General features: G+C 34.4%; 2 protein-coding genes across 2 annotated transcripts in view; one reads left to right on the top strand and one right to left on the bottom strand.

The window, feature by feature from the left end:
- Nucleotides 1-1,661: 1,661 nt before the first annotated feature.
- On the bottom strand, nucleotides 1,662-15,575 carry LOC144435422 (CMP-sialic acid transporter-like). The gene is made up of 5 exons (XM_078124018.1): nucleotides 15,563-15,575; nucleotides 9,065-9,402; nucleotides 8,198-8,417; nucleotides 5,904-6,080; nucleotides 1,662-2,267 (listed from the first exon to the last, which is right to left on the bottom strand). Exons 1-5 carry the CDS (start codon nucleotides 15,573-15,575, stop codon nucleotides 2,011-2,013), a joined length of 1,005 nt encoding a protein of 334 aa, XP_077980144.1. The 3' UTR covers nucleotides 1,662-2,010.
- Nucleotides 15,576-15,699: 124 nt separating this feature from the next.
- The window catches only part of LOC144435326 (zinc finger ZZ-type and EF-hand domain-containing protein 1-like), a 63,780-nt gene continuing 62,071 nt past the window's right edge, over nucleotides 15,700-17,408 (top strand). The window contains exon 1 of the mRNA XM_078123921.1: nucleotides 15,700-15,834. Coding sequence (XP_077980047.1) covers nucleotides 15,778-15,834 — 57 coding nt within the window. The 5' untranslated portion in view covers nucleotides 15,700-15,777. The remainder of the gene's footprint in view (nucleotides 15,835-17,408) is intronic.

Below are 17,408 nucleotides of genomic sequence, written 5' to 3'. Positions count from 1 at the left end.
TAGCGCTCCCAGTGGCCAAACCATGAAATGTTGAATCTTTCTGATAACCAGAATATGGTGTAGTCCCAAGTGTATCTTGTAGGCATGGCAATTGTAGTTCAAAGCAAGATACAGTAATGATCAATCGTGATTTGTTCAACCACCAGGATTACAATTATGGCTCAAATCAAATGTACCCACCCCTAGAGTATACTTAGGAGACCAGTTACCAGCACATTCTTACAAAAACATGGACTGACCATTGTATAAATCAAAATATTCTGACTGCTTGATGAGAGAGCGGTGGGGGTATGACATTTTGCAATAAAGTGAAAAAATGAAATACATAAAAGATACAAAATAATATAGTTATCTGTATCAAATCACATCATTGAGAAAAATTGTATACTGCAACAAGCCCAAAGGGGTGGGTTCAATAAATAGAATGTTCCATTGTGGTTTCTCAGTGTTATTTTCTTGTTTGCTATAAATGACTATTTTAGCTTTGTAAACTATGGCTAGTTGGTCTTCAATTTGATTTTTTATATTGATTTAATTTCGGGAGTGTTTGTGACAGATTGATAGCCAAGAAATTCATCATTGGATTTCTAATCTTGATGAGACGCAATGACAAGTCTATAGGCTATGTCAGTAACCAGATACTTGTTGATTGCTACACCTGACAGATTCCTCATTATAGGTGAGCCACATTGCTGTCACTTTGTGAAAAGTGTCAGCAATGTGGAGTGCACTCAACAATGAATCTGTCAGTTTAATGAAATGCTTGTACCATTTATCTTAGAAATAGTGCATATGGCATATATGGAAATATAGATAGGGAAAGTACAGGAGGAGGTTTCCTCCTCCTGCAATAGAAAATTTTGACATATTACAGTTGTTCGGGAGTCATATCACGACACCAAAATGACAAATACACCTTTTGTTAACAAAGTGAATCCCCCCATTTCAAGTGGTGTTTTTCAAAATGACCTCTCCAACAAAAACACCCCCCCCCCCCCCCCCCCATAGACTGTTAAAAATGACAGCCCCACTTAGGTTAGTCTGAAAGTCCAGTCATTGGCCCACTTATGTAACCACTCATTACCCAGCATATAGTGTAAGTGGAAACAACGACTGGATCTTTCAGACTACATCATCAGGTCTGTCTGTTAGATACTTTCTATACACACTCACTCACAGGAATCAGGAATTCAATTTCAATGGTTGAAGTATTCCAAAAATTAAAAGATCCGTATTATGGTTAGGATTAAATATTTGGGTAAAAAAAAAAACCCAGTTGTCTATTTTACAAACAGAACTACAGAAAAATAAGTGCTGAACAAAATAATGATCCGATGCTCGATTGATAAGATATTGCTAATGTGAGAACCTGGTATGAAATCAAGGGCTTATGAACTTGCATGCCTGTTTAAGACAATAACTTGTTTCTCACTGTTGTACTGTTTATCATGTGACCAGGTGAAATGTAAATCATTGGCTAATTTTAGGATGCAAAGGTCATGAAGATTTGGTGGAGGTATGGCTTGGTGAACACACCTCAGCAATCAAAGTACAGGTTTGAACTTTGACCTCTCCCTCCTTTTTTCTAGAGCTGCCTTTCACAAGTTTCAGAAAAACTCTTTCTATAAAAAAGTATATTTGTTAAATGTAGAAAGTGGGTGATATTGTCATGTCAGAGTTTTCAGACTGCTTGCACACTTGCAGAAAATAAAGTTGTGTTTTACTCACACAAGAAAGAAGTACCATTTTGACTATTAAGCATTTGCTTTACTCTACAGAAGCAGATGTCTACATTTGCAAGTCTGCAAAGTTATAAAGGTGATAGTTCAAAATGTTCAGGTAAAGAAATCACTACTCCCAAACTTAAAAATAATTAGTTCTCATGTAAAAAAAGAAAAAAGAAAAAAAAAAGAAAGAAGCATAAAGCAATCTATTTATAAAAAAGCCAATATCTACATAATTCAAGTCCACAAAAACAGACTTGGTCCATAAACTGTACTCTGTCGACATCTACACAGGCTTGGTGGTCGTATTTGAACTTGAACTGTCCGTCTGCGATGATGGCTTTATTGGCATACCGTACAAAAATATGGCTACCATGACCAGTGATGAACCAAGACAGAAGAGTAAAGTGAGCTCTTTACCAAACAAATAAACAGAGCCAAGTGATGAGAGGACAATAGATATTGATGTGGAGAATCCTTTGATAATGTTATCTGTGTATTTGACCACTATGGATGTATACAGACCACCAATACTGCCTGCAACTACAAATAGAAAATTAAAAAAATAATTATTAGTTGAACAATTCCAGAAAGTTAATTTTTAATGGGGATTTTAATTGTAATCTCTGATGTTTCGCTTGAACTTGACTTGTACTATCAGTTTCCCTTTATATAGCATACATATCTAGATCACTACATGTTACTGTTAGTCTGTGTTCAATCTGGCTGTTTTACTCATAATATCAGTTTCCCTTCATAGCATACATATCTAGATCACTCCATGTTAGTCTGTGTTTCCCTTCATAGCATACATATCTAGATCACTCCATGTTAGTCTGTGTTTCCCTTCATAGCATACATATCTAGATCACTCCATGTTAGTCTGTGTTTCCCTTCATAGCATACATATCTAGATCACTCCATGTTAGTCTGTGTTTCCCTTCATAGCATACATATCTAGATCACTCCATGTTAGTCTATGTTTTCCTTCATAGCATACATATCTAGATCACTCCATCTTAGTCTGTGTTTTCCTTCATAGCATACATATCTAGATCACTCCATCTTAGTCTATGTTTCACTTTATAGCATACATATCTAGATCACTCCATCTTAGTCTGTGTTTTCCTTCATAGCATACATATCTAGATCACTCCATCTTAGTCTATGTTTCACTTTATAGCATACATATCTACATCACTACATGTTAGTCTACATTTTCCTCTATAGCATACATATCTAGTCTATTTATGTTAAACAGATCAAATAAAGCAATCACAATAAAGTGAACTATACCCTGCAGATATTATAATCTGATGAAAGGTAGGTTGAAATGGCAAAGTTGGTAGTAGCTCATGTGGAATGTACCATATGTGTATATCTTTCATAGTACAAAATCTAACAATTGAAATTTCAACCTCTCTGTTATTTCATAATATTGATTGTATCAACAAACCTACAACAATGAAAACAGCGGTTTAATAAATAAATGTTAGAGAATAATAATAATGATTTTAATAAGTTTTCTTTATGACTCTATTGACATCTAAATGACATGGACTGATTGATATGCTTTGTACTGGTTACTGGTTTACAAGTTAATGGTTCGTCTAGTTCCTACAATGTATACTGTGTCGTTATGATTTACACCTCCACTCACACAGTATAATCGTTTACTTAACAACCACTTGGCATACAGACAAATTAATAGTATACTTCAAGTCAAGGAGAAAATGGGTTTTTGTTTGTTTTAGGATATTTTATTTGCATTTAAAACAATGAGACTCTACTGTCTAAACCTTTATACATCTATTTTTACTTTTTAAATATTTAAATGCTATGTAAGAAAATAAAATAACTTATGACTAGAAAACTGTCTATCTCGGAGTCTCTATTATTAGTATTTCTATGTTATAATGAGGGAAAATATTTCATTAAAATCCTATGAATCTAATAAACTGTATCCCTGTATAAATTTAGTTTCTTATTTCAGGTATTTTAAAATATCAAATGATTTCCTCTAATCATTTTTTAATACACTGTAAACTGATTATTAAAATGAGAGAAAAAAAAATGGTCAATTTGTTTCCTGTATGCCTCCTATGGTATTACATGTAAGATATTAGAAAACGATTTGGGGAGACAGAAATGAGTAAATATATGCAAAACACTATATTTATACATGAATGATGAGCTGCCAGTCAGTGTGCCCTCTTAGGATAGCCACATTTTGTTGTTTTGGGTCAGTATGATAAAAACTGGCATTACTTGTGAGTCACCATATAGTAAGACACAATATTTTGGTGCGTCACAAGACGTTAGCAGAATGCTCACGTTCAGGTGCACACACAAGGAATAATTCATGCGAGGCCAAAAATATCAAACATGCTACATATTTGGCTCATGGCCACGAATGACCAAATTCTCATTAAAAGTTGCCCACACATGAGAGGAACCAGCGAGTGAAATTTTGCTTAACTGATTCTTCTAGTGTGCGCCTGGCTTTAACACCACTAATTGTTTATAGTTCAAATATTACTACTTGTCCATGGCACATTATATAATATAATATATATATTATAGACACATCATATCTAGACTAACAGTGTGGAGTATTTAAAAGTGTCGGTATTTGCACAGGTGTATGCAGCACTACTGTTGTGAACAAAATGAAAGTGTGCGACACATTCGAGGTATTTGCATGAGTGCCTGGGGGTCTCTACAGGACTACCTAAATATGAATTGAGTGAAAGTATTGGTGAAATAGAAACTGTGTGTACACATGATTTTGTGTTCAATGCATATATAAAATGGAATACTTGCATGCTGCATTAGCATACATGTATGCCAAATTGTTTTTTAGTGTTACTAAGCAGTGCAAGTACTAGTAGTGTGTGTGTGTGTGTGTGTGTGTGTGTGTGTGTGTGTGTGTGTGTGTGTGTGTGTGTGTGTGTTTACACTGATGCAAGTAAAAACAGAAAAATAATACATTATTTTTTTATTTGAGTGAGATAGTTGTAGCATGTAGCAGCTGTTCATGTAATTACTGTGGTTTGATCAGAACTGTCTTTTGTTTGTACAGCTGTCGTATATCACTGATAATTTTATATAGTTTTTTGTACAGGCTACAGTTGGTTTTAAAGCTGACATAACTTTACTGTAATCTGTGTAAGTGTAAAAGAAAAACCTATGAAATTAATATATCACATGCAAGCTAGGTTGAGAAAAAAAATATGGGTTTTGATCATTCTCTGCATAACTGACCTTGAAGGTCAAGGGTCAAAGTCTCACAAGAAAGCTTGTACCTGATAATAGAGGGTAGCTTGAATGGAGTCCCTTTATATTACAGTTTTTGAGTTATGCAGTAAATATTGATTTTTAACTAATAAATATGGTCACCATTTGGTTAAATTGCCATTAAAGTCACAAAACAAATTGACATGCATATGTCCCATATGACATGTTACCTTTGTGCTAGGTTTGAAAGAAATCAGATATTGCATCATTTGCATGTCTGAGAAATGACGTATTACGGACACACAGATAGACAGAGTGAGCCCATTGCAATAGTCCCCCTTTAGAACACTAACATATTGGGGGAATAATATGTAGTTATATCACATGACAGCCATATTGTAAGTATTCAAGCAGAAAATGTGGATTTATCTCCAGACCTGGTTATTTTACATTGCAATTGTGTGGACAGGTCTATGTCATTGACATATTAATCTAAATATTGGAAATCACTATTTTTCTCCAACTTTTCATAAATTTGTTTACAAATAATAACATGTATGTACAATGTCACACATTCTCTTCGACTGAGAAAAATGAATATTGGGAATTACGTGTATCTTGCAAAGGACAAATCTGAATGGACACGTACACAGACACACACACACACACACACACACACACACACACACACACAAACACACACACGCACACACACACACAGACAGACAGAGACACACATACACACACACAGTCATACACACAAATGTGCACATACACAAACATAGTCACGCACATGCATACATACATGTACATACACACTCTAAAGCTACAAATGTGCAGAGCATCATTACCGAGATGGGAAAGCTGAAATTGATGAAACCCATGATGAAATGTACTATTAATGTATAAAAAGAAAAAACAAGGTAGAAATGTAAGACATACCTACAACAAGCCATACATAGGGTGTGTAGCCGTAGAAGAAACCATTTGTAGTAACATTGTTGTAATCTTTTGTATAGACACCAAGTATACCACTCACAATACCAAACAAGTACATCTGCGTATTACGAATCCATAGTGTTGTATCTGACCCTTTCAGCACTTTCTCAAAATATACGCCTGTTCAGTGAAAAAAGTAAGATAGACTTTTTAAATCCAACTGAATGATTCTGCTGAAATGATATAAGTCTACAGATTAGAAATGTGGTCTAATAAAACGTTTATGTCTTAACTCTAGAATATAGGTTTGTGCATGTCTATGCAACACAGCTTGTAACACATGATACCGGTAACGGTGCTTTGGATACATCACCTTTGTTTGTAAAACTCAAATTTGAGACATTTGGTGGTGGTTTTTTTTTTGGTATACAACCCCTGAGCTTGAGATATAATCCTGATCACTATCTCTTATGTAATGCAATTACATTTAGCATAATTTCAATGTACTTTATAATCACTACCAAATGGATTTAAACTAGAAAACATAAATTTGTGTGCATAAGAAGACAGTGTATTAAATAATATATTAATTAAAGTTAAGAAGAAAATAGCTTAAACTCAGTATTTTTGCTTTGGGAACCCTGGTAAAAGAAAGTGGAAATAGATGGTAAAACTGGCATAGTTTCCAATGTCCTACCTTACTGCCCTCAACAAATATACTGGTAGGAAAACCTGGTAAAATGACTAGGAAAGTTGGGTAGATTTTACCTACTTACCGCCCTTAACAAATAAACTGGTAGGAAACCCTGGTAAAATGACTAGGAAAGTTGGGTAGATTTTACCTACTTACCGCCCTTAACAAATACACTGGTAGGAAAACCTGGTAAAATGACTAGGAAAGTTGGGTAGATTTTACCTACTTACTGCCCTTAAAAAATACACTGGTAGGAAACCCTGGTAAAATGACTAGGAAAGTTGGGTAGATTTTACCTACTTACTGCCCTTGACAAATACACTGGTAGGAAAACCTGGTAAAATGACTAGGAAAGTTGGGTAGATTTTACCTACTTACTGCCCTTGACAAATACACTGGTAGGAAAACCTGGTAAAATGACGAGGAAAGTTGGGTAGATTTTACCTACTTACTGCCCTTGACAAATACACTGGTAGGAAAACCTGGTAAAATGACTAGGAAAGTTGGGTAGATTTTACCTACTTACTGCCCTTAAAAAATACACAGGTAGGAAACCCTGGTAAAATGACTAGGAAAGTTGGGTAGATTTTACCTACTTACTGCCCTTGACAAATACACTGGTAGGAAAACCTGGTAAAATGACTAGGAAAGTTGGGTAGATTTTACCTACTTACTGCCCTTGACAAATACACCGGTAGGAAAACCTGGTAAAATGACGAGGAAAGTTGGGTAGATTTTACCTACTTACTGCCCTTAACAAATACACTGGTAGGAAACCCTGGTAAAATGACTAGGAAAGTTGGGTAGATTTTACCTACTTACTGCCCTTGACAAATACACTGGTAGGAAAACCTGGTAAAATGACTAGGAAAGTTGGGTAGATTTTACCTACTTACTGCCCTTGACAAATACACTGGTAGGAAACCCTGGTAAAATGACTAGGAAAGTTGGGTAGATTTTACCTACTTACTGCCCTTGACAAATACACTGGTAGGAAAACCTGGTAAAATGACTAGGAAAGTTGGGTAGATTTTACCTACTTACTGCCCTTGACAAATACACTGGTAGGAAAACCTGGTAAAATGACTAGGAAAGTTGGGTAGATTTTACCTACTTACTGCCCTTGACAAAAACATAATGACTAATAGAACTGACAAAAATAACAGTTTTGAGATATGATGGAAGATGTACAGAGATGGCAAATAGCCCTATCTTCTGTGTATGCAAATGTATGTTTTCCTGTTTTAAAATAAATCCATTTGGTAGTGATTATAAAGTACATTGAAATTATGCTAATTGCTAAATGTAATTCAATGCAATTTGCATTATATAAGAGTTGGTGATCAGGATTATTAGCATAGAACAATGGGTAGATATAAATTGAAGTCATCACATGAGAACAGATTGTGTGTGGGTAGTGTCACAAACTGGTCCTGATTATTAATGAATATTCATGAATCCTAATTGCTTATTCCCTTCAGTGTAAAACATCTCTCATGAATATTCATAGTTCAACCATGAATAATCATTTCTGTTGACATTTTATTTCTACTCTTCTATCATAACACTGTGTTAGTGTGTATGTGTTATACACATTACTCACCAGCAAATCCTGAGCATAGACAGGCCGTCAATATTGCTGACAAGCCGACAGCTAAATTTGTATGTTCTGATTTCTGTGAAAAGGCCCCTGGTTGAAGCTGTACACATGCTACTCCAGAAAATAAGACAAGAATTGCAAACCACTGTAACCAGCTGATGTGTTTTCTAAGTAAGACCACTGAAAATATTGCTGTAGTTACTATTTTTAGTTGGTATGTGACCTGGAAATAAAGGAAACAAGAATGATATGACTCTGGTAATTTGACCCTTCCGTTGATTTATTGTTGCATCATGTTGATACAACAGTGACAAGCTATTGAATGGCTGTTTGCCATTAGTCTAAGTAGGGAGGCGTCTTCAAAAACTAGTTTTTTTTAGAGTTCCATAAACTTGCAATGTACTGTTTTGGGACTTCCAATGATTACACTATCTTGATCAACACAGGGTGATTAGAATCACACAACAGAGGAACCGCTATCACCCACTTGTGTAATCTACCACATTGAAGAACAATAGATTTAGTTTGCATCTATTTAAATAAACCAAAGTCTTGAATACCGGGGTAATGGTTCAAAGGACAGTTCTTTCGTGTCACAAATCTTGGGTCATGGACAATAAAAATTGGTTAATATTTCTTCAAGTAGTCAGTTGCATAAAAGCTACGAACTATACATTTTATTAACTCTTTTCAAATAAACTGTAACATTTAAAATATAAATTATTCCAATGGATAAAATTCAAAATTTCAATGATCGTAACTTTTAAATTGTGTTCACACCTTTCAAATGAATTGAAAAGCCAAAATCTAGATGAATAATTTGCACGAAATCAACAACTTTGAAATGAGCAATAGCATGATGAAACTTACCTGGTATGTTCCTGCATCTAAATTGGACAGCGCCACAAAGGCTAAATTATTTTGAATCATATAGATAACAGAAGGAATACACATCTTTAAGCTATCCCCAGGATTACAAAAAACATTCTTGTAGATATCTCTGACCATTCCGCTGATACTTCTGTGTTCTCGTATAAGCATAAGTATAGTACAACATAGTTTGGCTACTTCTGTCATAACTACAGTCGTTGTTGATATATACATGGGTCCTTCAGACACTCGTGTGTATCTCAGCAGGAGGATATAGCCAGCTACATTTAATGTCATAACAAGCAAGGCATACACCTTGAACCCAAGACTGGCTGTATCTGTGAATTGGGCATAGCAAGATTTATAATATCATGATTACACTGTTCCTTTAATATTACAACCACTGACATCAGAACGGAACCTGTTACAAAACAGGGTAAGTAAACAAATGAATTGGATTAATAACTCTTGGCACAGCATGTCGGAAATACAGAGAGACAAGTATTACATTCCATCATTTGAAAGAACAGTTGTATGGCCACTTTACATTTCATGGCCACAAACAAATTTGAAGTGCCCCTGACAACTCATTTAGATGCAGAAAAGGCCATAAAACTGTTCTTATCAAACCATGAAATGTAATACAAGTCTCTGCTGTTCCAACATGCTGTGCTAAGTGTTAATCAAATTCATTTGTTCACTTTTCATGTTTATAACAGATTATGTTCATTAGCAGTCTGATGTCAGTGGCTGTAATACATTCAGTATCATTAATAGTCTGCAACTTGTAAGTATTTTTCATCTTTTTGTTTCCAAATAAAAGGTTACTTAAATTTCACCCTGTTTAATGACCAGTCCTAACTGGCAAAACTCACACACTGTATTAACTGGTGGGATACTGTATTCTCATACCATATGAATGAAATGACGTCATCACACTACAGTATCACAGCAGTTTATATGATAGGAGTTTTACTAGTGGTTGCTGGTTTTAGACAAGTCACTTAGTGATAGTGAATGGTAAATATAACCTTTTATTTGGAAACAAAAATGACAAAAAATACTTACAAGTTGCAGCCCATGTCCCTTTAAATTACATTATTAAAGTTGTCTCTCCATAAAATAATGATAAATCTATAAGACATCTTATGTGTTTTAAAATTAGTGGAATTCCACATCAAGGAGTTTGTTATTTTTATACAATCAATAAATTTTACTGAATACCTATTCAACTTTGTCTATAATCACATTTCAACTATTGAATTTCGTTCTCTGTTAAGCTGGCTGGGGTCTGATACCCGGTCTGTACGACCCTGATGAAAGCACTCTTTATTCCATCTGCAATGATGCTTGCAAAAATAAATGCATGTCAGAAGTTTTTTGTAATGTTAATTGATGTGATGTGTCATCTGACCTATGTCCTATTGTTGTTGTTTTTTGTTATACCAGCTCTTTCCATTTGCAGTGTAATTGTTAACGGCAGTAAACAGGTAAAATCTAACTGAGTTCCCACGTCACTTTACTAGGGTTCCCCCACCAAAATTACGGTACAATGTGTTGGAAACTGTGCCTGTTTTACCATATTCCCCTTTTCTGTTACTGGGGTTCCCAAACCTTCAGCAAAAACACTGATTTGGGTTAATATATAGAACTTTTGCATTGAATTGCATGGACAACAATGTTTTGTTACTTACACTACGTTTGTACTACTTGTTATGCTATGTTATGTTATGTTATGTTATTATGGTGTCCTACATGACTTTACAAATTATACAGTACTTAAAATAAAATTTACAAAAAAAAAAAAAAAAAAAAAAAAGAAGAAGAAAAAAAGAGCCACATCCAACCCTCTGGCTTATAGGACACATAAAATGTCATAAATAAATAAATATCACATACGTTTAAATTGTAAATATTTTGTACTCATCATAACCTTGACAGAAACTGACTGATGTCTACCAGTAACATCTGATACATTTGCCAAGAATTTCATTAAATGCTTTAATATCTACCCTAATGATATGACATATTTGCCATCAATATCATTATTACGGCCTAAATTTTCAAGGATATTGATCTACCAAAATTTGGTTATAATTACAACTTTTTTCACTTGAATTGACATGATGTATTTGGATTTCAGTTTAGTGAGTTACAAATAAATTTATTCTAGATTGCACGGGGACAAAGAAAAGGAGGAAGAAAAAAAATCTGATTTAGTGTCTGAAGCAGGGTAACAAAATCTGACATGAAATCTGACACTGGGTCTAAAAAGTTATCACTATGCATAAATGAACACAGAATTTGATCTGTTGTACTTTTATCAAAGACACAATTAAGTTTATATTTTGACCTCCTAGCATGAGGTAGAGTTACTTTTCAGCTAATAATTATTTTTGAAGTCCCTACTACCATACTCATTTCAAGTACTCAAAGTTCCTACATGCCAAACATGGAGCAAACATCAAAATAACTATCTGTGCTATTTTTCTATTATCAGTTTATTGTAAACTTGAGACTATTTCAGTATAACTTTGTTATTAAAGACCCATACTTCAATCCCAGGTTCCCATATTAGTGTTATCTTATTACTTCATTAGTGAAGCAATAATAAGGGTTAGATGCATGTAAGGTTCATCCTTTTGTTCACGACCAACTCTTTTCTATAGCTCTGTCAGACACCTACAATTACAATTTTCCAATTAAACATCAAGGAGTGAAAGATTACACTGGGATCAATAGAGAACCGTGCTGCTAGTAGTAGGTAGTTATAGCACAGTTTTATTTTGGATTTTAATTCATAAAACTATTTTATCAAGCCTTCCTACTTGAAAAATCAATGTGAAACCACGTAGACCAAGACTCTGCTTGTAACTCAGTACACTGCAAAAAGTCAAAATATGTGTAAAAAGTTTGTTATTGTAAACAAACATTTTACACATTTATTACTGTTTTAGAATTTATTGAGTTATAAACAAAGACTTGACACATTGATTTTTGAAGTAGGAAGCCATGATAAAATAGTTTTATAAATTAAAATCCAAAATAAATATCCCAATCCCCATCCATATTGCCACTTTAATTTGACTATTACAAATCAAGTAAACATTTAAAGAGATGCAGAATCCCCCCCCCCCTCCCACACACACACACATTAGTACATGGTCTGATTATCATTTGCTAATTTACATTATCATTATCATTTCTTACAAGTGTAAATTGTCTTGCGAGTGAATATCATTACTTTATGGAGAGAACGAGTACATGTATAGACTACAAGAGATGTGGTACTGTTCCTGTATGACTAGATATGACCTTGATGAACAACAACCAACTAGATCTAAAATTACAATCTTGGCTAAAAAATGACATATTTTACTGTAATAAACAACTATTTTGTTACAACTCACACCACTACCCACTTTGAGTAGATACTGGACTGAATTATACATTCAAAGTAAAATGAAATCAATCTTACACTGTACAGCATAATAAACTGTCAGTTGCAAACATTCTGGTTACAACACATTTCATTTTATATCAATTTCCTACCAAGATCATAAACGACTGTAAGTTATCAATATTAGTAAGATTATAAAAGGTAAATTAATAAATAGTATTAAAAAGAAGACATATTTCATAAAAGCAAGCAAAGTGTACATAAGCCATGCTGCTGTTCTACATAATAAGCACATGAATCTTTGAAGGACAAGCATTTACTATGCATGCTAATGTGATTTTATCCCTCCCTCCATCACATTATGATTAATTAATTTACTTGCACTGGCATTTAAACTTAATATGTAAATTTATGCAGGCAAGCAGAGCAGCTAAAACATGTAGCAAAGCGTTCATAATAAAAAAGCGAATGTATAAAGTATGCAGTGAATTTTTTTTTTAATTTCATAGTACACTATATTTGTGAATTCTTTTATGTACATAGTAAATCGTTATTAATTTACTGTTAACAGATAAACTTAAGTCTTCATAGAAAGGTGGATTTGGAGCTTAGATAGATATCTGTAAACTGGATAGTTTGTGTATTGTAAAGTTAGGCTCTATCAATTAGATACTTTGTTTGCCGTTCTTGAATTTCCCCAAAACCCACCTGGCACACAGGAAACACACACACACACACACACAAACACACACAAACAAACAACAACCCATAACGCTAGCATGTCTTGGACAATTCACTTTTCTGTGATTCATTTTTCTGTTTGCACATAATCAACTACACTGGTTAAATATAAATGTCAAAATCCAAAGTTTGATTGTCTTAAACAACTATTTAGATATGTGTAGTTATTCTGAAGATATTTGAACGGTCTTTCCATTTACAGTAGCATAAAATATGGCCCTTTGCAGAAATTTTGAACTAAGGTAAACAAAATTTGTTTGCTTTTTTCTAAATCTACTGACAAACCTACCCGCATACAGATGGCAAACAAAGAATTTAATTAATGGTGCCTATGGTTGAATCAGATAAATTTGTATTTGATAATGAAGACAAGTCTCATATTACAACCCTTCCCAATAAACATTTTTATCATGAACTAATCATATATGTTTGACCATTCTTTGAATCAATGACATAAAATTGATAAAATCCACTGCAAACTTTATTTTTCATATTGAATAGCTTTTCTTGATAGGATGAATACAAACATTTGACCAATATGTTCAGATGAGATTCTGATAGCCATGGTATGTAGTATTAGTGTTTGAAATTAACGTTAGTCCGACGGTCTGAGACCAGCAGATTTCTGTAAGGACAAAGAGTTTTGCAGAGTTACAGTGGTGAAGATGACCATAAGTAGTAAAAATGGGACCAAGATGACTTTGGTAATGAGTTGACAGGGGTGAAAACAGACAGGGCTTGAGATGACTACAGAGTCAAAACAGACAGGAGTTGAGATGACCATATCTATGGTCGAAATGACTGTCACTACTGAGTCCAAACAGATATGGGTTGAGATGAGTGAAAGGCTGAAATGTACCATGATTGAGATCACCTATTCCATTCATTTTGAGAATATATATTCATTGTAGAAAAGGGGTGAGTAGGGAAGGGTGGATATATGTAGGTTTTGTAATCATTTTATCTGAACCAGTGAACAACTCAACAATGCTGGCCTGGTGCTATCTCACACAAAATCCTTCTGTTGTTTTTTAAATTAATTTTAAAGAAAAGAGAAACAGGTTTCTATATGCAAGTTGGAACAGGTACTGAACTTGTTTCAGATCTATTGTTTGGGTTGTAAAAGAACAGAACTCATTTACCATGACTGTGTTACTTTATCCAAGGTACATGACTCTAGAAGTAACATTGGTTCCACACCAGACACTGATGGAATGTTTTTATCCATGGATCATCCAGGATGGATATACATCCCTAACTTACCTAAACTAAATTTAACTATATTGAAAGAGCCTGTAATCTGGGGTATTCTTGGTCAACTGTTTGTATTGAATTGTATCAAGAGCAATAATTTCTCCATTAACTTAACCATGCAGCTTCCTGCACATATACATTAATCATAGCGAAAAGAATGCAATATATTAGTACATACAAGTTGTAAATGTTGGCTGTTCCTTCTCATTGCCTGTCAATGTCATGGCCAATTTTCCTGTTAAATACACACAATTTTGGAATCAGTGCTATTAAAATTAGTAATTTCAATATTCCTGATGGACATTGTATTTGGGTGATGTGGCTCACTAGTAGTAGTAGTAGCAGTTTGGCTTTAAACACACTAGACAGATATAAAATGTCATCTACATGTACTCGTCGCACGTAATGGATAGCGACTGATACGTGGCAGGAGTCGACATCTGAAGAATAATTTAGATGATAAACCCGGCGGCATCACTTTCACTCTAAAAACCGCTGCGGTTGTCGACGTTTAGACTGTTGTCACCTCTCCATTTGCGAAAATATGTATCAAATTATATTTAAATACGTAACATATGTTACAGGTCATAAGCCGTGATATGACATACGGGTTGTTACAGAATCATCCCGGTCCGATTATCGCCCATGGAAACGGTTTATAGCGGCTTTCCCTTTACAGCCTTACACAGGTTCGTGGTTGGGACATGTGCATAAATATGTGACATCGTGTAACGAAGTCAACACAATCGACCAACGATGTTGTGATTTCGAAAGTTATGACTGATCGAAATGATGGATGGTGAGGATGTGTGTTTGAAGTTAGAGTGAGATTTAAGATGTTATTACTATTAAAACATACAGTGGTGTATTACAAGTAAAGAAACCGGAACGCAGCAACCAAGTTTCAAGAGTTTGACGTGCAAGCAAAAGTGTACTGACGCGACAGGAGGAGACGAGCAGTTTACTTGATAGTAACTCCATAACTTGTGCCACAATATTCAAATCTAGATTGAAAACGTCTGATCGAATCTAGTGAAACGGTAACTTGAATTGTGGCAGGATGTAAACGGCAAAAAATCCTGCTAAATATCCGGATAACCTACCTGAACTCGCCATGATGTTTTCAGAGGCCTAGAGGAGCTAGCTTTTCAGACACACCTTGGAGTTGAGAACTAACGAACGTTTAAACATAATAAGTATGGCGACTTCCGCATAATGACTATCTGACGGCCTGTAGCTAGGTTTGTCGTGTTTTTTGACATTCTTGCAAGTTTCAAACATTGGGACGTATATTGGCCGCGAGAGTTGATTGAAGAGAATGGGAAATGCAAATAGTAATAGTGACAGCGACGACGAATTCATGGATATTGATGAGGTAATTAATCGAAACATTCACACAACACTTGGATTTCGAGAAGTTCCCACAATCCTTCACCCTACACAGACGTGAAGTTGTAGTTAATTGTACATCTCTGAAGCCACTGTTTTAATGTTAAACTTATTTAAGATTTATCTCACCACAGAGAAGATTTGTAATTTATGCACGGCTCATAACACATTGTTGGTATGATGTTGATAAAATGTTAAGATTTTTTTAACAATCTCAAAAAAAAAAATGCCAGTCACAATGATATTGATAAGGTTCACTTGTTGTCAGTACCTATACACTATACAGTATATTGAGGGCCTCAAGTCACAAAAAAATGTAAAGATTTGATTTAGAGGATCTGTTACATGTAAGTCAAAATTCAGATGGTACATTAACTATTACTATACGGTATTACACAGGAATGGCACAGGTGTGTTTGTCAAAGATTTGTGAGAGATATGCACAGATCATGCTGTTGCACAATAGAAATGGCATATATATACAAAATACATTCCACAGAATTGCCTTGTTGCAGTTTTCTTGGAATTTGTTTTCAGTGAATGACAAATTTCAAGATCAGATGCGAAGTTCAAGACTGATTATATGCATGGAAGATTACTTATTAAAAAATATATCCAAAAATTGAATTCTTGAAATTTTCTACATGTACAACATTGAGTTTCCATCACATCATGTCTTGCAAAAATAGACAAACATAAAAAAAAAAGACTAAAAAAATTGTTTAAAGATTGAATAAAAATATTGAACCATGTTACTACCATTAGAGTGGGCAGGCAATAGACTATAGCCTTCGTGGAAAGTGAGCTCAAAAAAAAACAAAACAACAAAAACCCTGTCAGGTTATTTATGAAAGGATTCATTGGCGTATTCATCTAAGTTGTGAATCCTACTGTGTGGAGCCCATTGGAATAGCATTAACTTGAAGTGCAGTAAAAGCATAAAAATGTGGTATCAAACTTCAGCAAATGTTATTTCTATGGGTTTCACATGAATTCATAGTCTGAGGATGTTCTGACTTCAGTACGGAGTCAGATATATTTGGTCTGTATAATTTCAAGTGCTCTCAAAAGTGTGATCAATATGGATGATGACACTTTTGACATCGGCACCAATTTTCTCCCCGAAAAATATGTAAAGTTGTCTAAAAAGCAGCTTGCTTCTCACCAAACCTCCTGCAGAAACATGATCTCCAATGAGTATTTTTAACTGCACAACTCAATAAAGAAATGATTTGTTTCTTACAAGTAAATGTGGGCTTGTCATTATTTATTCAAATGCATTGATTTCACTTTTGAGAGCTCTTGAAGTTCTTCCTAAAAATGGAGTCATACTGGCCAGATATATCTGAATGTACTCAAGTCAGCATCTCCTTGGACTAGCGAGTACCATGAGGTTCACAATATTTGTATGTAGTGTAGATTATCAACTTGGGATTAAGTATCTTCTGCTTTTATGTCACAATATCATTTATGAAAAGAATACATGTATATGATAATCATCAAAATGTTATCAAAAATGTAATTTTGTAGCTGAATCAATAATGGTAGATGACTGGAATG

The sequence above is a fragment of the Glandiceps talaboti genome, chromosome 5 (assembly GCF_964340395.1).
Source record: "Glandiceps talaboti chromosome 5, keGlaTala1.1, whole genome shotgun sequence".
NCBI lineage: Eukaryota > Metazoa > Hemichordata > Enteropneusta > Spengelidae > Glandiceps > Glandiceps talaboti.
Note: the sequence above shows the minus strand (reverse complement) of the source record. Positions and strands in the feature narration are given on the sequence as shown.